The 21795-nt window shown below is 37.1% G+C and overlaps 1 protein-coding gene across 8 annotated transcripts in view; it reads left to right on the forward strand.

Moving 5' to 3' along the window:
- The window catches only part of LOC124139494 (protein argonaute-2-like), a 45575-nt gene that overhangs the window by 15832 nt on the left and 7948 nt on the right, over positions 1–21795 (forward strand). For 4 of the 8 annotated variants that reach the window (XM_046506596.2, XM_046506591.2, XM_046506597.2 and 1 more), the window contains 14 exons: positions 701–835; positions 1323–1422; positions 2207–2290; positions 2886–2949; positions 3744–3815; positions 5917–5964; positions 6919–7041; positions 8268–8401; positions 10623–10807; positions 11598–11757; positions 13366–13456; positions 15648–15842; positions 16520–16756; positions 17829–18028. In XM_046506596.2, coding sequence (XP_046362552.1) covers positions 701–835; positions 1323–1422; positions 2207–2290; positions 2886–2949; positions 3744–3815; positions 5917–5964; positions 6919–7041; positions 8268–8401; positions 10623–10807; positions 11598–11757; positions 13366–13456; positions 15648–15842; positions 16520–16756; positions 17829–18028 — 1828 coding nt within the window. Of the gene's footprint in view, positions 1–700; positions 836–1322; positions 1423–2206; positions 2291–2885; positions 2950–3743; positions 3816–5916; positions 5965–6918; positions 7042–7394; positions 7518–8267; positions 8402–10622; positions 10808–11597; positions 11758–12824; positions 12916–13365; positions 13457–15647; positions 15843–16519; positions 16757–17828; positions 18029–21795 lie in introns of all 8 variants that reach the window. The other 4 variants (XM_046506593.2, XM_046506592.2, XM_046506594.2 and 1 more) reach the window with 4 other exon arrangements.

The raw sequence follows: 21795 nt of genomic DNA on the forward strand, positions 1-21795 counted from the left end.
TGTTAGCTTGGGTGACGAGCAGGACTTGGTTGTGACGTCATGATCTGTCACATGACAGCGGCGATGGGTCCTGCAAAAAAGTAGACTTGGGATGGAAACAACGCTTTTTTCTCACCAAGGACCACCGCAAAGTGTTGTCTTCTTTTTTGTAATGTAAGCAATAGATGCATTAAGGAGTAATACTGGTTAAGTATGCAAATGTAAAAAATATTTAGATATTACTTATATTTTTGCACTTATCAACATTTTAATGTATAGAATAATCCTTTATTAAAGTCCACTTGCTCAAAATGTGGAAAATTCTAGATCTGAGGATTGCTCAAGTACCGGTATTTGGGCTTGTACTGCTTTCTATCCCTAATTTTAGGATGATATACAATTTCTGCATCTTTTAAAGGCTATTGTTATTTATTGAGCAGTGTCTAGAGAAAGTCTAGTGCTCCTTGTCATGATCCCAGTGTTAAGAGTTTATGGGAACCCTAGATTCAACTACTGTCTAATTTTGATGACTGCTTAGATATAAGCCCTATTATGGAAATAAAATCCAGGCTTTAGGTAATTTGGAAGAGGAAATGATTGACGTGTTATTTAGGCTATTAATAATAGCATCATAACAAACATTTAATGATGTTATTACTTGAAAAACCAACACTACAATATATGTGGACCAGTTTAACCATACTTGGTGATTGCTTTCCAGTGTCTGCTACTGCCTTCTACAAGGCTCAACCTGTCATTGAGTTCATGTGTGAAGTGCTCGACATTCAAGATATCGGAGAACAAAAAAGGCCCCTCACTGATTCACAACGTGTCAAATTCACCAAAGAAATCAAAGGTATCACTTTATCTTTGAAAAAGGGAATGCTAAAGCTCAATGTTCCCAACTCTTCAGTTCTGGTACGGATACTAATGTTATCAAACTCTTATAGCACCTACAGTTGGTTTTACTTATTTTGTTGGTCATTACCGGATGCCACGTTTACTAATACTGCAACTTGATTTCCACCATTCTATGCGAAACTTTTACCTTCAAATTACTGTTTGTTGATGCTGAAAGTTTTCGTCCCAATATTGTGCACCCCAGTTAATTTTGTTCTAGCATGTTTGAACGTAGATTGTTTGAACATTATTTTTCAGATTCTTTTTGTACATGAAGGCATGTTATGGTAAACTGAGATTTCTTAATTTTTTAATTTTTTTTGTTAGAGTAGCATTGATATGTTTTGTGAACCAGTAGCTGTAAGAATGTACTGTTAGGAACAATATATATCGTTTGTGTAAGTCTGAGATATATACCTGCAACTTACAATTGAAAACTGTTGGCTTTGGCACAGGTCTGAAGGTGGAGATCACCCACTGTGGTACCATGAGGAGGAAGTACAGAGTCTGTAATGTCACCAGAAGACCTGCTCAGACTCAGTCGTAAGTCGGAAGATTTACCAGGTCGGCAACTTGAGGAACTGAAATTCTGTTGGGCTCCTTTTTATTATAGGAATGTTCTGGAATCATTGTGATGATGCAATGTAATGATTTTTACATGATAATGTGTGAAGCCCTTTCTTGATGTTTTGCTAAGATATGGATGGAACATTGCTGAAAGTGACAAAGCTATTTTCATTCCTAGGGGATAAGGATGTTTATTCAGAACATTTTTCATTTAATTTTTTTTTTTTATAATTACTTCCTTAAATGTTATAGACTGGTAGGTAAGGTAATGTTTTATCAGGAATATAAATTCCACTCAGAATTACAGGCATTCTGTCACACTCTAATGGGACTGCTTCTTTTGTATTAAATAATGTAGTTATGTACCTTCAATTCAAATCTGAAATGAGCTGTGAACTAGCTGGATTTTACTCCTGGTGTCTATACTGATTGACATTCATCTGTACAGTTTAATAACATATTTTCCTGTATAGGTCATTGTCTTTTGTGCCCATAAGTAAAAAGTATTGTTTAATAAAATACACACGTACAGTAGCTTCTTGTAAGAATATTATTCAAGAATCAGTCAAATTGGAGGAAACTTTCATTCCCACTTTAATACTTTGAAACACTAAAGGGGAAATTTATTAAGCAGATGTGAGGTTAGCAGATACAGAATATTGTGCAGCAAGACCGGGTTAATAATGTGACATGATAATACTGGCAGTTGGATACAACGAGAGTGTAGGTGTACAGTGTGATGTGTGTGCTTGTATCCCAGGTTCCCCCTGCAGTTGGACTCTGGACAGACTATTGAGTGTACTGTGGCCAGGTACTTCATGGAGAGATACAAGATGAGACTGCAGTAAGTGGACATTACCAATAACATATCACTTTAACTTTGATCAGTTGTTCAAGGATTTACAACTAGTTGAACCATGTTTACCTTTGATGCTGTTTTTTGGGAATACATGGTTGTCTAATTGTCACAAGCTGTGAGGGATGGCACAGGGAATGACTAAACTATTCTGGGAGTTGCTGATTACTAACAGACTTTATCATCCAAAACTGGCACCCACAGGAGATATTGCTTGGGTGAGATCAAGCGATATCTACATTGTAGATATCGCTGCAATAAAATTGCATCACAATGCTTTGCAAACAATTGTGACATCATTGAAAATACTGAAAATGAGCATACTGAAAATGGGGATCAGATGCTCAGGCTCTTTCAGACCCTTAATTACAGGTCACAGGGATTAACTGAGACTGTGATGTTAAGAAACAAACACTATCAATACCACAATCCTTTTACCAGATATTTAAGACTATTTAACAGTAATATGTTAGGTAGAGTTGCAAGTTGTATGCATGGTTTTAATAATTTGAGTGTCAGCCTATGTGTTACTATAGAGATACATGCTCAATGAACATGTGTGAAATGTTTGTATTCATTGCAGGTACCCCCATTTACCTTGCCTGCAAGTAGGACAGGAACAGAAACACACCTACCTCCCTCTAGAAGTGAGTTAATCTGCTGTTCTGACTGTACAAACCAGGCCTGACTCTTTAAAGCTGAATAAAACATTACTTCTGTAGAACTAGATCTGACATGAAGATCAAGGTCACTTTTGAACACATTAATTCAAGACATGACAGTGTACTATGTTGCAATGTCTTTGGATCAAGTTTTTGGCCTCCCAAGTTTCTATATTCATCTATGAGATTTTCTTGTCTCTGATATTGGCAGTCATGTAGGTTGCTACTAATTCTGTTTCAGATTCGATTTGTTTTCGCTATGTGATGTTTTAATTGTCAAGGTAATTTTAGTCAGCCAGCATTATGTCTAAGAAAAATATATAACAAATCTCACATTCATAAAAAGATCACAGACTTTCTAAAAGGCATATGTCCATTGTGCTATAAACATACAGCAAAACAGGATTTGTCCACCCCTGTACAACTCCAAGCATACATTGATTGGTGAGATATAAATTGATATAAATTGAGGGGCGGTCGGGTAGCCTAGTGGTTAAAGCGTTGGCTCGTCACGCCGAAGACCCGGGTTCGATTCCCGACATGGGTACAATGTGTGAAGCCCATTTTTGGTGTCCCCCGCCGTGATATTGCTGAAATATTGCTAAAAGCAGCGTAAAACCATACTCACTCACTGATATAAATTGATCATGTTGGTCCCTGTCATGCAAGTAACAGGATAGTTATGATCCTGCAACATATATCTGATACTAATGTTTGTATGGCTGCTGTGACAACTGTCCCATTTGTATGTTTTTTTTCATGAAATCACTCTCTTCCAGGTATGCAATATCGTGGGTGGCCAGAGGTGTATCAAGAAACTGACTGATCTGCAGACTTCAACCATGATCAAGGTTTCTCAAATAAGTTGTTGTCTATCTACAGCATACACATGAGGCAATCAACCATCACTCGGTTACCAACCAGTGGTCATTTCATTATATCTTGACAAATGATTCTTATTTTTGACAACATAATGAAGTTTTAGAACTGTTTCAGGGTTTTCTTTGTGTGACCTCAATCCATCTGTGATTCCTTTCTGAAATAGTTTACCATGACCCTGTTTCCATTGTCATCAGAAAAGTACTATTTGTTGTTGCATGCTCTGTAGCCACCTTCCATAATCTCTACCCATTGGTTCTGATAACCTAGTCTGTGTGAGGCGTCCTGGGCAGCAGCAGCAGCATCATGCACAGAACATTAGAACTATTGCTGTGTGCCACTCCAGCAAGACACTTGATATTCACATAATTCCATCTCTAATAGTTGGAACAGGGCCTTGTAGCCTTTAGTGCAGCAAATTAGCATGTTTAGAGTGGACATACCCAATTTGAACATGCTGAACAAGAAATGTCTTCCCACGTGCCTCAGCTGGCATGCTGTTTGTAGCAATACCTTACTTGAACCTGATGCTAGCTCCACCCCTTCAAGGCCCTTGGATAGCCATCTTGCCCAAATTATTTTTCTTGGATAAGTATTTTTGTATAGTTTGTTTTGAGGTGTGTCAGTGATGCACATGCTTTGTGTGTCTGTTTTCGCTTCACAGCCTAGTGAGTTTCATTGCCTCATGCGTGTGTTGCTATAAATAGGAATGAGAGTGTCATGAAATCATTATCGTTGTGGCCGTATGTGCATTCTCATACCTTTGTTTTCATCTGCTTTATTTCCCTAATACTGCAGTTCTTAAGTTGGATTTTAAGGACCTTCAAATGTGCCAAATTGTTTAAACTCCATATTTTCTTGTTTACAGCTGTGTGTGGGGGGTGCTTTATACAAGCAGAGTTGTGATTAATCTTTTCTTAAAGGGAAGACATGACCTTAGAATGAAACCGGTCAAACGGTGACTTTTCAAAGTGTTCTGTATGCAAAAACTAGTGTAACTATAAATACAGCTGATATTGTAAACCATCATGTCTACCCATCTTTTGTGGCATTATCCTGTTAATTCACTTGTAGCGATACCGTCTAGTTTTGGACTGCACATTATATACAAAATAACAATTTATCCCCGAAACTTGCACCCAAGAATGGGGGCGTGTGTGTGCACATTATGCTAAGTGCGCACTATACACAAGAAAATATGGTATGCTTTGTACAATGAATTAATTTGTAATCTTAATTGAGATCATAAATTTTGTAAATTCGTTCCAACAACTGATGCTATGTTTCATTTTATCAAGAAACGTGGCTAGTTGTTGTGATTTATGAAATATTGACATCTGAATATTAATTAATAAGCCCTTAAATCTTCAATGTTTTTAGATTATAGTTTGTTATTGCTGTTTTCTGCTATACTATTAGTTCTATATGGACAGAAATCAAAGAGCTATGTGTTTCTTTGGATTTTGAAAGATTAATTTAAATAATATTTAATGCTATTTAAGAGTTGTTCTCAGACTTAGATTGTACATTTGAGGAAGAAGACAGTACCTTACTGTTTCTGTAAAAGAGTGCATTTTTCTTCTTGCCATCCTGTAATTTAACATTACCTGTTTAATGCCATACTCAACAATGCTCCAGGTATATGATGGTGACCTTAAAATAACAAAGTTTAGGCCAGACAAACCAATGATTGGTGTTATGAGCCATGATCTGGGGACCAATTGTAACCCATAATCCGAGTTAATTGACATTGTACTATGATGATCAGATACGATAAAAAGTAATATTTAGTGATAATGCAGGCAGGAACATATGATATAGAACTCATGTACAGATGGGAAATGAATAAGAGAACACTTAGTTTTAGACACAGTAATATGATATGCTGTCATGGAAACAATGCACACAATCACATCTCAACATTAGATTGTGACATGTTGAATTTGTTTTGGCGCTATTTCAAATGTACTGCCAGTAAAGCGAATTTCAATATATTGTTCATTGTTCCCTTCTTCGTTTCCATGAGTATCTCTGATATTATCTCTTCACTAACATGTTTGTGTTGCCCTTCAGGCTACAGCTCGGTCTGCACCCGACAGGGAGAAGGAAATCAACAGTCTTGTGAGTTATTCTAAATGCATACATTATGTAAAGTATATTCATATCATCAGAATTATCAGCACTGTAAGTGGATTTGTCTACAAGTGAATGTAAAATATATTAATATGATTAAGAATCAGTACATGAATCTGAGATACCTACTTCATACATTACAGTTATCTTTCTATGCTGAATTTACTGTCTAAAGGCAATATCTTGGCTTACTCTCTGAAAGATATGTTTGAAAAGCATAACATAGAATTGATGTTCCATCCAGTTTTCAATAAGGTTGAAATGAGTTCAATTTGATAAATCTTCACATTTTTGTGTCATGTTTCATTTCAGAATACCTTAGTATTTGTTTTAATTCTCATCTTTTTATATTTCTGGAATGAAAGTGTGTGTGAACTCTGCATCTCTTGTAATCTCATAAAATTGTGGTCAAGATTTCAACATGTGTCGGTATTTTATATCTTTTCATTAAAATCTACTGAAATGAATTCTCTGACAAGTTGAAATAATAATTGTCAAGAAACTCAAGTTTTCAAATGCTGCCTATGGCATTGGCCAAGTAATGTATGTGACAAGAATTATTTCTTGTCCACAGTTGTATTGAAAATTCATTAATTAGTAAAAACAAATCTTGGAGGAAAATGATTTCTTGTTTTTATTCTGCAGAGAGAGAGAGCATGATTGTCTACTGATTGTAATTTCCCTCTATCATGTTACTCATATCATATTCTTGCAGTGTTATCTAGAATTGAGCCTCTCAATTTCGACAGTAATGAACCTATCATTCAATATGTTTTCAAACCTCCAAACATTTTGATGACTATCTCTCAGAGCAAAATGAGACAAGTCGTAAAATATGTCCTGGAAAACAAGCAAGTGAATGCACAATTGGTGCTGGAGATATGAATTTATGCATTACCGAGCATGATAGAGGGAATGTATGTCTGACGGTGTTCCCACCAGGTTTATAAGGCGGACTTCAACAATGATCCCTACCTACAAACCTTTGGGGTCACAGTTCAATATGAAATGACCGACGTCAAAGGTCGCATCCTCACGCCTCCTAAGTTACAGTATGGCGGACGGGTAGGCCAAACCTTCTCCCTACATGCCTAACACGAACCATCAAGCACTTTATGCAAACGGGGTAAAACGTCAAAACTCAACTGTTGTCTTCATCATGATCCTATTCCACAAAGCCAACTTAGTGCCGCATCATTTCAGTGCCTATTCTTTAACATAGACTTAACTTGCTTGTAGCACTGAAACCACTTTGTGGAATATGGGTCCAGCAAATCATAGCTCCAAGGTTATGATTTATGAAGATCTGTTGGACATGAAGTTTGTGTAAAGTCCTTGTTGGTTGTTTATACAGGGCGTGTGTTGTCTAATGCCTCCCTATTTTTTTACCAAAATTATTACCCCATCTGATTGCTCAGGTTCGGAAAGCTAATTTCATGGCTGACACCTACCTTCAAACTTTCGGCATCAACATTAATCCCACCATGGTCGATGTTCAAGGGAGAGTACTCAATCCACCGAAATTACAATATGGAGGCCGGGTAAGGAGGACGACATCGATGACGAATGCTGGAGTCCGTCTTGACTTCTCTATCGCCAAGCATGCATGCCACAAGATACAGACTAGTGAAACAACCAACCAAACTGGATAAACAGTTATTGCTTGCACATGCCTACAGAATCCTATTAAATATGCTTTATAATTGAAAGTTAGAATCAAACCCAATGATTTACATTCCAGAATTTTCTGGACAGTTGGAGGCAATATAAAGACAATATATGCTTTATTTAGTTTGCATTGTATTTGCTTTATTAATAATTAATCATTTGCATGTATTTAATTTGATTAGTATTTATGCTGTTTAAAATAATGCTTTTAAATAAAAATAACATTTTGAGCTTAAAGTGAAAATTAGTTTTCTGTTAAATATTTTGTAGTTCTATTGATTAATGTAGTCAGTTGTCACATCATGTCAAGGTGGTTGGTGGAATTTGTGATAAGGCTAGAAAAGTGAAGCATAATCAAATATTTGTTTTTGGCACAGTTTTTTTGGCCTCCACTTGTAGCTTGATGCTGAGCTTTTTCTGGTGGAACCATAATTGCTATTTAGAAGTGATTGGAAGTTTGTGAAATATCTTTTGATCTTGAAAGTTTGAAATAGTATTTATTTCTGAATACAGTAGTCCTGCTAACTCAGAAATAATTTGACGTCAAAACTACCTACAGCCACCTTTACTGTTCCACTGTGTTAGTGTACAGTGTCTAACCCCCATGCTCTGTTGTTGCACAGACCAAGGCACAGGCCGTGCCAAACCAGGGAGTCTGGGACATGAGGGGCAAACAGTTCTACAGTGGCATTGAAATCAGGGTCTGGGCAATAGCTTGCTTTGCCCCTCAGAGAACTGTCCGAGAAGATGCCCTCAGGTAACATTTGCCAGGGGAACATTTGCGTATGAATTTGGGTTTTTTTGGGTTGTTTTTTTGTGTGAAGAATCTTTGGGTACCTCATATTTGATGAAGAGGACTTAATTTGTAATATGCATGTAAGCTTGCTTTATATATACCGTATATCGCTGTATATAAGGCGAGTTTTTCGTACCTCGAATTAGGGGGCTTTCAGGGGGGGGGGGGGGGGGGCGTCTTATACACAGGGTTGAAGAGTTTTGATGTTTTTCCTTCCAACACAGACATAACTGTGAGCATGTAACACAGGAAATACCATGTCAACAAATCCCTTACGAAACTAATCATGTAAATACACTGTCTGGTTATAAAAACAGTTCATTATATATCTGGACTTACCTTGTAATCTATTTTATTAATTTAATTCAAAATTTCATTCAATATTATTTATTTTCATTTCGACAAAATTGTATGTGAAGTGATCAGAAGATCGTACAACTCTTACAGCAACCACGATCATATTACAGCTATTGACACCTTGAAACAAAATTTAATGGATAAAGATTGGATAAATATATCATAAATGCCATACTTTGACTCGCTGAAAGTCATATTTGTTGTACTTGACAACAATTTGTCAACATAGTTTTCACTATCGCGAGCGCGGAAGCATCGGCGATGATTGGTCAAATTGTTCCATACAAAAAAAATATCCGGCAATGGTAGTCATCTGTACCAAGGTGCTACACTTATGGTTATTAATTTATTTCAAATATATATAGTAAAATACTACAAAAATTACATGATATTGGAATAAATTATTCCAAATAAAATAATAGTTTCAGATTCAATTCTTTCGATTATTGTATCAAAATTCTTTAAAGTTATATTATTGGGTAATTATTAACCAAACCACCAGTAGATTCTGAGAAATGTGTGTACAGCTGATTGCTACTTCTGGCTTAGAATATGAGAAAATACACACGGTAATCTTAATTTCTGCATATAAAACAATGCCTATCAGAACAGAAAATACAATTTAATAGGAAAATGATCATGTCTAGTGGTTTTTTTTATCTCAACTTTTAAATTTGTATTGACCAACAACACATTTTTATTGCAAATGCAGAGATTGCGTATTCTCTGGTGACATGCTTCATTCCGATTCGCTTTATAGACGGGGTATATAAATTAGTATCCATTTTAAAGGCTTGTACAGGGGCGGCGTCTTATACGAGGGGTTGCTTTAGACGGCGATATAAGGTATATATTATATTTCTGTTCAGGGACATCCATGCACTAATTCTTGAATATTTGCTTTGTGATTCACTAGGTGTGGTTAGAGGCAACTAATAGGATCAGTTGGTCAGACTCTCTGACTTGGTTGATGCATGTCACCATTTCCCGATTGCATGGATCATTGCTCATGATATCAATCACTGGATTGTCTGGTCCAAACGCGATTATTTACAGACTGCTGTCATAGCTGTAATATTGCTTAGTGATGCATTAAGCATTAAACTATGAATTTTCTCAAAAACTATTCAAGATAGAGAAATAAAAATTTACGCACTGATGTTACTGGTCACGATCTCAAATGAGTTCGATGTCATATATTACTTTTTACAGAGTTATGACCTTTGCTCCATGCATTTCAATATAGTGCATAGTGTATGCAATGGGGACATGTTTTCTCAGAAACTACTGAAGTTGCATGAATGAAAGTTTGCCTGCTTAGCTAAGACTAAGAGATACTTGTCAAGACTGAGTTCGAAAATTGGTCTCGTCAATTTTATTTTTTTTAACAGTTACAGCCCTTGATCCAAGATATTTTACTTGGTGCATAAAGTGTCTGCAATGGGGACTAGTTTTTTCAGAAACTACTGAAGTTAGCTTATCTAAGAGATACTGATCCAGCATTAGGAGTTTTTTTTCCAGAGAAGGGGGCTGTTTGTGTGTATTAATTTCACATTAGGCATGTTTTCTGATGACATAAAGCAGCCCAAGTGCCTATCTCTTCTTAAGGCTTTATAGGACTCTTCTAATCCAAATTTGAATATAGTCACAACTTTCACTGAAATTGTGTATTGTACACTTAGTATTGATCACATTTTAGTGTATTTGTTCAGGCCCTGTTAATTATTGACATTAGTTGATATGTCTACTGATTAATATTTTGATCTCTGTTTAGAAGTGTGCAAATACATAAACCTGAGTGATGTGGATATTTCTTATATTTCAGAAATTTCACATCTCAACTCCAGCGTATATCCAATGATGCAGGAATGCCTATCATGGGTCAGCCATGCTTCTGCAAGTACGCCACTGGTCCTGACCAGGTGGAACCCATGTTCCGATATCTGAAAAACACATACCAGGGATTGCAGCTCATAGTGGTCGTATTACCAGGCAAAACACCTGTATATGGTAAGTGAGGATGGAGATTTGAATTGATTACTTTTAGAATGACCCAGTTGTCTCAGGCATCGCAATTCGCTGTGCAGAGGCATGCCAGCACCATACCCCTACTCCTGTCTCAGATCTGCATCACTTCGGCCTTTCCTCCCACATCATGCTCACGTGGTATACATGAAATACTGTTCAAAGCTGTTAAACCAATCCCGCTAATTTCTGTTTTCTTTGTTTGATGTTAACGCCGCACACAGCAATATTCAAGCTATATGACGATGGTCTGTAAATATTCGAGTCTGGACCAGGCAATAGTGATTGATATCATGAGCATCGATCCATGCAATTGGGATACGATGACATGCATCAACCAAGTCAGCCAGCCTGACCACCCGACCCTGTTAGTCGCCTCTTAAGACAAGCATAGTCGCCTTTTATTGCAAGCATGTGTTGCTAAAGACCTATTCTACCCCGGATCTTCACAGGTCTCAACAAGCATATTTCCATTAACATCTGTTGATTAAGGCAGGTACAGTCTTTGAAGCCATTGTTTGGGAATGTAACCAAACAAGGTCAGAGATTGAAAACAATCACAGTGAAAATGTCACAGCTTTTTTTTGTGTTGCTAATCTTTGGGAAGCCAGATATTTAGATGTTTACTTTAGAGCACTGCTGTGGCTGTTCAGCAATGTTGCAAGAAGTAATAAATAAAGGCTATTCAGGGCAAGTATACAACTGCAGTAAATCTTTAATAGTGGCATGCTGGCTGTTCAGACATCAATCCTGTAACAATTGGCCCCCATTTCAGCTGAGGTAAAGCGTGTTGGAGACATCCTGTTTGGCCTGGCAACTCAGTGTGTGCAAGCCAAGAATGTCAACAAGACATCCCCCCAGACTCTGTCCAACCTCTGCCTCAAGATCAACGTCAAACTAGGCGGCATTAACAGTATCCTCCTGCCAAGTATTCGGTAAGTATAGACTTCCTACTTCCTCTTCCTACAATCAACTTGTCCTTAGTGGAAGATACACACATGTAATTCATGCAGTTTGTGGTATTTTTTTTATCATTTTCATTCTGACCAGTAATATATAGCTGAGGATAATTTGGTTGTATTCTGTGTACTGCTTCCCCTTTCACCGATAAACTTTGCATGGATATATATCGATCAAACAAAAGTAGACAATCGTCAGTTTTTCTATGATACTCATTGGAAGGGAAGCAGCACATTGATATTCATATGCTCTGAATTTCTGTCCAGTATTGAGTTTATATTTCCATATGAAAAAATATGTTACCTCCAAGAATGGTCTTGTGTGGTTGTGATGATAAATTTGTAAAAAAAAAATTGATGCTTGGACAGAAGTTCTTCTTTAAATGCTTAAATATTCATGCAGCATGGTGTAATCTCTGATCAATGCAGGCATGTCTGGATCACTCTTCTGAAGAAGTATCAAACATTATGCACTCTCCTTAAAAAAAAAAAATTCTTGTGAAAAGATATTATGAAAGTAGTTGTAAGTCGCAAACAAATGATAGGTCAAATTAAGTGATTAATAAAATGAATTTTTTCAGTGCATTGACACCATGATATAACTGCAATACTGTTCAAATCATCATCAAACCCAACTCTCACTTTTGTGTTATGAAGTTTGTGTAAATTAACCAGTTGAGTTCCACAATGTTTTATCAATGTTTACATACAATGTCGAAAAAGCTGGTAATGCTGAAATAAAGTTTTGTTCTTGTTCTATAATCTGTATTATGTCAAATGCAGCCTAATCCTTTGTTGATTTGTACTAAACTTCAGTGCTTTGTGAATGATGACATGTACATTTCCCAAACTGAACATGAAATGAGCATGCAGCTGTGAATGCCCAAGTATTGTCTGCCCCAACTCTCCACTGACAAACATTATCAAGCATACTTTCCAGTCACTAACCAGAAGTGTGTTGGACGTGGAACAACAACATGTTGTTAGCATCAAACACACTGCAGTTAATAACAACTACTTGTTTAAAGAGTGTTGTTTTGCAGACCCAAAGTATTTCTCCAGCCGGTTATTTTTGTTGGTGCCAGTGTGACACATCCCCCAGCGGGCGACCGAACACGTCCTTCCATTGCTGCAGTAAGTCTCATGACTTGCCTGCTTATCATCGGACATCAACTCTATCAATAACTGGCACTAGACACCATAACAATCTTCTCGGCTTGCATGAGGACTGTATTGGGAAACAAGACTTCAGGAAATTTAGGAAGAACATACCCCCTTTTCAGTGAGAACTCATGGATTTGTATATGCAGTATGCCTCAAAATTATGGTTTACCATCTTAATGGATTTTGGTATTCTCCCCTAAATAGAGATTTTTAAGGGGGATAGTCATTGCAAAGGATGTTGAATGTTTCCTCAAGTTTCACGTTTCAGCTTTAGGATAGGAAAAGTGTGAAATGAATTAATGTACATTCTACAGTCTGAAGAGCTGAGCCGAGAAGTGTCTGCAGTCTGTGTCGGTTTTGATATGAGGCTGGTGTCTGATGGCGATTAGTAGATTGCAATTATGCACCTCTTTGTTTCAGCCCTAGCGTGTTTCGGGAGCCAATCATTTTCCTGGGTGCTGATGTAACACACCCACCAGCAGGAGACTGTTCGAAACCTTCCATTGCTGCCGTAAGTCGTCCCCGTAGACTAGACATCTGCCAATGTTGTCAGGGTTTTGTACTAAACTTGTGTGTCCACTCTAATGGTGTTCCTAGTCAACTCACTTCAAGTTCTTATGTTGCAGGGAGTTGCATGTACTATTACTGTTTCATTTCAAAATGTTACAATATCTATTTCGAGGACAAGTCTCGATTCATTGACTGTTGATCTCTTTTCTCAACTAATCTTCCTGTTAGTCAGTTGTAGCATTAATGGTAACGTCTGTCAAGATCCCAGGTGTCAGATGTTCACAATTTCCCCACAGGTAAAACCTTCGACATGTTAATAATGAGATTGGCTGATCAACAAAGCTATCACCATGACTACATTTCTGCTTTAACTTTCATTATGTTTTCTTTACTTCTGGAGATATAAACAGAGAAGATAAAGATTTTGTCGGTATGGTTTTGTTGATTCTCTGCCAAGCCAACTAAACATATGAATTCTTACAAATTGGGTGGTACATCAAAAGATAGGCCTAAGTCTCATTGATACTCCATAATGAACCACCTCAGAACATTCAAATGAGGTCACCAGTAACAGTTTTGAACCCTCTCAGAATCCAGATCTATTGCACTCTGTTGCTTGACTAAATTGTATTTGGTGGTCAGTAGGGCTGCAACGAATACACTATGAGGCGAATACGATTCATATCATGAATATAGGGTAACGAATACGAATAATTATTCACAGATACAATAACAAGTCAGCAGTTGATCTTTAATTTATTACATTCAGTTAAAAATAACAGCATAAATTATTTCACATGGTTAGATAATTATTAATATATTATACATTTATATACTGCATTTATCCAGGTACTAGTATCTGCTCAAATACAACAATGACCGGTGACCATAATACTGTCAAATTATATATATGAGTGTTGTCTTTAAAGAAATCTCTGCATATAATATGTTCTTATGGATATTTTAGGTACAGGGTATGTAGATGCACATGATTGTATATTCGTAAACATTCGGTTCTAGTGACCACGAATAACAAATTCAATTCATGAATGGATACCGTTCAATTTACTTAATACGTGAGTGAATCGTAACAGCCCTAGTGGTCAGGCTCAGTGACTTGGTTATTTTCGGTCAATGTACCCAGATGGTGTAAGACTCATTTTCTCAGTCGCTGGTTAGGAAACAAAACAAAGATTCTGTCACAAATACTTGTCTTTCCTGGTGATAATACACTTGGGATCAACTGGTCACAATGGCAAATACTCTCATTAACAATCCTGTTTAGTCTGCATTAGACCCAGTTACATTTTGTAAGCCATTTTGATAGAAGATATTTCAGACTTTGAATATACACTAACACAAAACATTGTCTTTGTTAGTGTCTTCTTTACTAATACTAAGTGGCAGTATTGCACATGAATTTGGCATCTTTTTCACTTGAAAAGTAAATGGTATACACATTTTACCAGCCAGCATTTCCACAGAATTGTGATTGAATTTTGAACATGGATGCCTCAACAGCCATGATCAAATATTAAGTTATTTTTTATTCACGTGGAATATGGAATGTAATATGCACTGAGTATTTCTGTTGTGTAATAACTTGTTTAGTTTCTTGCATACTTTGAGGATTCAGTATCTTAATGAAAAAAATAATATTGAATGTGTTGCAGAGCTTTCAGGTGAGCTACAGGGCCTCATGTTGGACATGATTTTGCAGTTGATAGACTTTAATATGTTTTCAGGGTGATATATTCTATTGAGACATGCTTTGTAGCAAAATGGATTGTTTGTACTAACAAGTTGCATATGTTCACTTCCTTGTGTGGTGATTAATCCTATTGAGTCATACATTGTAACATAATAAATTGTTTCTACTAACAAGTTACATACATATGTACACTGCCTTATGCAGTGATAATCCAAGAGAGACATGTTCTTGGTAACAATGAATTGTTTGTACTGACATATAGATGTACACTGCCTCATGTGGTGATAAATCCTATTGAGACACAATCTTTTTAACACTATGATTTATGTTTCTACTATCATTCAGATTTTCACTGCTGGGAATGGTGATGAATCCCTTTGTGACAATATGCCATATAACACAATGAATTCTGTTTATACTGACACATTGATGTTCACTGTGAAACAGTTTTAACAAAATGCTGGTGTATTGGATGTTATAGGTAGTAGGGAGCCAAGATGCTCACCCTAGCAGGTACTCGGCAGCAGTTAGAGTGCAGCAGCATCGTCAGGAGATCATCCAGGAGCTGCCCACAATGGTGAAGGACCTCCTCATCCAGTTCTACAGGTCCACAAGGTTTAAGCCTACTCGGATTGTCTTCTACAGAGATGGCGTCAGTGAAGGCCAGTTCCAACAGGTTAGTTCAACAAAGATCAACTTAAGTCTGAAATCCATACAGTGAAACAAATGTTCTAAAAGGCTCGAAAACATAGTAATTGGTAATTGCTACCAATGGCGTGTTAAGTACTTTAGTATGATATTTTGACAAATGAACAATTTCTTCCATGGAAGGTTTCCATTCTAATGCATGTGTCATGTTAATCTCTGTTAGATTCTACATGGAAGGGGGAGTGTTAATCACATAGTTATGTCATTACTTCCGTATAATTATCTCATACACTTGATAAATAATGTGTCTGATTATGAGTGTAAATATAATCTCACAAGGTGGTGAGTTCATTATTTGGACAAACTCGTTTTCAAAATTAAGTATGAAACTCAATGGGGTCGTATCATGATCCACCTAATGTTAATGATTTAGGGAGTCAATAGTTTCAAATACCATTGTAAGTCAATACTCGGTCTCAATCAAGACTTCAACCTATAACCCTCTCAATTTTGAACACTTTCTACACATAAGGATAAGAAGGAAACGTAAATAAGGCCATTGAGGTTGGTGCCAAGTTTCTGGTATTCAAGTCTTGGCTTCTAGTCATAATCACTTGTGTTAAACACTGCAGATTTGGTTACGTAAGGGAAGCGTAACTATACCAATTTGATAGTCCCTTCTTGATGAATGTGTTGATTTTGCAGGTGCTAAGCCATGAACTGAGAGCAGTGCGAGAAGCATGCATGAAGCTGGAGGTGGGTTACCAGCCAGGCATCACCTTCATTGTGGTACAGAAACGCCACCACACCAGACTCTTCTGTGCTGACCGAAAGGACCAGACTGGGCGCAGTGGCAACATTCCTGCTGGAACAACTGTGGACGTGGGCATTACTCATCCTACAGAGTTTGACTTCTATCTGTGTAGTCATGCAGGTATCCAGGTATGTCCAGCTGATGGGTAACGATCTTGATGAGAAGGAAACTGTTGAATGTTTTTCAATGCAGATATTAGTATCTACTGACCCAAAAATTTGTTTGAGATAATTAGATTGCAATATGTCCCTTTTGTATGCTCAACCTCTTCTCAGCAACTTCTGAGTGGATCACGAGGAAACGTTGTTGTTTGTCATAAGGGGGTATGTTCAATGCCTCATTACTGCCAGGAAGATGACTGTTTTCTCCACCATGTGTATATTTAAAAATTGACTTAAGTAATGGGCACACTTGTAAATCTAGCATCAAAACCAAAAAATTTCAATCAATTTCTGTAATTAAATATGACATTAACCATTAACACAAAAACTGGACAACATATATAAAATCGGTGACATCGTTCACTGCAATAAAGCCAATCAGGAAGCAGTAGTTCGTTTTGTCAACAGGGGGCACGTGTGGCCCAGTCGTGTAAGGCGCCACGAGTCGCTGTGCAGAGTTATGTCCCTTGGGCACGCCAGAAACCTATGATTGTGGGTTCGAATTCCGGTTCCCCCACGATTATGTTTCTAGGTTTGTCAGCACCATACCCGTACTCGTGGGTTTCACCGAAGTTGTAAACATCTGAGACCTGCATCACTTTGGGCTTTCCTCCCACATTAAGGTGACACGCCGTGATATAACTGGAATACTTGCAGCGTTAAACAACTCACACACACACTCATTTGTGAACGTGGCCTCAATTGTTTGGGTGTAATCGAACAAACATTAAAATAATTGCATGTTTAGCCAATCCAATGCCACAGAATCACTGCAATATTTCTATTGGTAGTTTTGAAATTATTATTGGTCAGTTCCATGTGAACCAAGGTTGTTTTAAAATGGTCATGCACTTGAACATTAATTAAATATGAAAAATGGACGCAGAAGATATTCAAGCATGTTCTGATTTTCAAACAGTAATAAGACTTCAGTTAGAGATGTTTTGTATTCTAATGTCACAGGTTGGAAATAGCATTTTCAGAAGTGTGTTCTGTTTCTTATTTCAATTTTAACATGGGACTTGTTCTTCCTACCTAGGGTACAAGTCGACCGTCCCACTACCATGTATTGTGGGATGACAACCACTTCTCTGCGGATGAACTGCAGATTCTGACGTACCAGCTGTGCCACACCTACGTGCGGTGTACTCGTAGTGTGTCCATCCCTGCACCTGCCTACTATGCACATCTTGTTGCCTTCCGTGCCAGATACCACCTTGTGGAGAAGGAACATGACAGGTACATTATACACATATGTATTTACACTTGCACTACACACAGGTTTCCGTAGTGTCTTGTGGGCAAGTTGAATTACGAGTAAATGGGTTTTGTCTATTCAGGATAGTTGTCATTCTCAGGGTTCAGAAATTTCCGGCAGTATTAGCCATAATAAGCATGCGGTACATAGTAAATTGACAAAAAGGGGCGCTTATTAATACCATAAACAGTGAGTTAAAGTTGTTGCCACATCAAACGGTAGGGAAAGAAATTAGTTCAAATGTTGATGATTCTAAAACTGTTTCGATAATAAATACTTGTCAATTATGTATGCCTTCTACACCGCTGTTTTTAAGCATGATCTTCACTGTACCGTATATCGCTGTGTATAAGGCGAGTTTTTCGTACCTAAAATGAGGGGGCTAAGAAGGGGGGTCGTCTTATACACGGAGTCGAAGATCTCACATTTTTTTCCACTGGCGATGTCAACCGGCGTCCGATAGCCAGCCCAGCATTTGACAATAAAACTTTGCATTTCGTCCTAAATAACTATTCCAATAACTATTTCCATACATAAACATGATTTGTATCTCTTTTCCTTGAATAAAGTTTAATAATTTCTGCAAATAAAGTTGAAATGACCCTCGCCTCGATGCAGATTGTCAAACCACCTGACACGGTAAAACAATCAACATCCGTGAGTAGAGAGCCGGAAGTACCGGTAAGCATTTGCATATTGCACATGTGACCTAACATGTGAATACCGGTGAAGCTGAAATCAATTCCCGCTGTTTTTACAGTTGTATTAACAAGTGTTGGAGACGGTGTGTACAAGTGATTGTGGAATAAACACGCTGAATGTGAAGCAAACATCAGCCTAGTTAGTTACAACATAGTTAATTGGCGATTAAATTACTCACCATTGTCTCTTATATGTTATTACTTCATAAATGAATTTTATTTTATGGGCACCAATTTGGTATCGTACCGTGTAAACACAAAATGGCGACGTGTGCTGGACTTACACACGCGACCTATCATTGTAGAAAAAAACATCAACGCAAGATAAACATATTTTTATTGCATATATAAGGTTTGTGTGCGCACTTGTGATGTCCGTGTGCGAAATACGCTACAGTCGGAAAGCGCACGTTAAATCTTCTATATCAGTCAGACTTGTGATGTGTTTCAATCCAGGTCGCCTTATACGCGGAGTAAAGGATTTTGGGTTGATTTTTAAGGTGTGTACAGGGGGTTCCTCTTATACATGGGATCGCCTTATACACAGCGATATACGGTACACTAAATGTTAGTAAATGTTGATTTTTGCCTTGTCGTTAAGGTTCTTGTTAGTCACAGCTATATTGCATGAAGCCTGTGCAATGATATGTCTGGAATATTGCTCAAAGCAGCATTAAACCACAATTTACATTCCATGTCAGTTGCACACATCATTATCTGATTAATATTTTCCATTTTTGTACAGAAATAGGTCTTGTAGGTGAGGAATGATATTTTCAGAATTGCACATACAGATAGGGCCTGATCCACATGGAATCGCATTCTTATTGCTACAACTACACTTACAAACACTAGGTGACTGTGGTTCTAGCATTAAGATCTCCATGTATTATTAGGGCTCAGTGCTTCCAATCACTTCTTAAAACATTTCCTCCTTATACCAGAAAACTAATATGGACACAAATGTTTTACATTTTTGTAGCTCACCTGACTAAAAGTCACATGAGCTTATGTCATGGCCTGTTTGCCAAGTGTCCGGTGTAAACATCTTCTACTCTAGGCTTATGAAGCTGAAAGTTCACATGCTTCCACACACCAATGATGACACCACAATTTCTTTAAGAGGTTTGAAATTTTTTTTGTCAATATGACATATTAAAAAGACTATTTATGACCATTACTCAGTCATTTGTGTTGAAAATGTTACAAGATTTGGTGTAGTTGGTAGTGAGTCTCAACATATATATGTTCCATTTTGGGGGTGCTGTTTTTATTTTGTTTTGTTTTTTAACTTTGCACTTCTACCATGCAGAAAGCTGAACATTCTCTTGGCCATTACTCAGCCATTGTTTCTCAAAATAGAATAACATTTGGTACAAGTTAGGTAGTAGCGGGACTCAACATGCATGTTACATTTGTTTGCAATATTTTAAATGTTCACCTTTTATTGACCATGCTCTTAAATTCTCTCAAAATGCATATTTACCTATGTACACTACTCTTCAACTGCCAGACTGAGGGAGCTGAAAATTGGCATGCTTGTTTCTCCTTATGATGACATATTTAGTTCAGTTTGTTAAACTTTAGTGTTACTAATATTCAAATATCAGTGGTGAGAGCAACCTTTGTCCAGTGACTGACTTGGGTTTTAAAAGTGTTGACTACATATCCAGGTGAGCTTCAGCATTAGGGCACTATTTTTCTTTTTGTTCAACAAATGTTTTTTTAACACATTGAATTTTTAACTTTATGTACAACAGTTTATCAATCAGAAAAAGGTTTTCCATTAACACTGGAAAATCAGTTGGTTTTTTTGCCAGCTGTAGATTATGGTTGTTAAGAACAGTGTGTAAGTGTCATGATGAAGTCATTTCCTCATGAGGCTAAATATGTGGTGTCAAGTTGACACTTTTAAAGGTATAGACCATGACTTGCAGAAGAAAAACAATTTATACAGTACTTGATTTATTAAAGGAAGACTAGATACTTATAAAAATAGGTGAATGTTGTATGATTTTAGATATGTTCAGAATAGTTAGGGGAGAACTTAATCATTATAAACAGCAACTTGACTTTGTTCAAATCATTTCCACAATCTTAGGATCTAACAAAATAGAAACAAAGGGTTTGCACCACGTTCTTTGACAGAATCACTCATTTTCTAGCAAATATTCATTTCACACAATTACATAGTAGCATGCAACCTCGAGGTATCGCAGTACTTATTATGTCAGCTAAACGCAACAAAATGCACTTACTAACCTTTATGATTATTGGTGTTCTCTATTATCAGATGTCATTTATTTTATTTAACTATGCATATTTTACTGAAAAAAGTTCATTATTTACATTAGTTGTGCCGAGTAAAAGCCTGCTTCGCGCTCAGTTTGACAAGGGGGAGAACTCCATTGTATTGCGGTACAGGGAAAAGTTGTGCATGAAGGTCCGAATTGGACAAAAACCAGGACATAATTTTATCAACCGCTAAGTATGATAATGCCAGACTTCAGTGATTTGTCCAGACAAGTGCAAAGAACAGCACAAGTAAAATTCTGAATGTGCTATCAATAATAGGTATTCAATGCATATTTACTGAAAAGTAAAAAATAATATATTTAAAAAAAATAACAACAAAATATCAGAAATGATATTTTAAGATTTTTGTTTAAAAAGTTGGATGGCAATAATTTGTCCCCCCAAAAAATGTTAACAGTTAACCTGAGGATATAAAACGCACTCCTAGTATGCCAAAAGTATGTATCTATCATTTGGCTGCTCGTGAAGAACGTATTTCTAAGTATGGCATTATGGCCCTTTTGATCTCCTAATAGATACTAGAGCGGGGAAAAAATGTGCAGACTATGTAATTTCCATTACCTTTTTGGTCCCCATGAATATGCAGATGATCTAGTTCAGGTCGAGAAATATTACTTGGGAAGCTACAGGTCATATCGTTGTCCATTGACAAATGGGGGTAAGGCAATATTAAAAAGATGCCAGAAGTAAGTATCGACAAGTTAATAAGCCTTACTAACAGCAGACAGAAC

The sequence above is a fragment of the Haliotis rufescens genome, unplaced genomic scaffold (genome assembly GCF_023055435.1).
Source record: "Haliotis rufescens isolate VD_foot unplaced genomic scaffold, xgHalRufe1.0.p SCAF_1, whole genome shotgun sequence".
Lineage (NCBI taxonomy): Eukaryota > Metazoa > Mollusca > Gastropoda > Lepetellida > Haliotidae > Haliotis > Haliotis rufescens.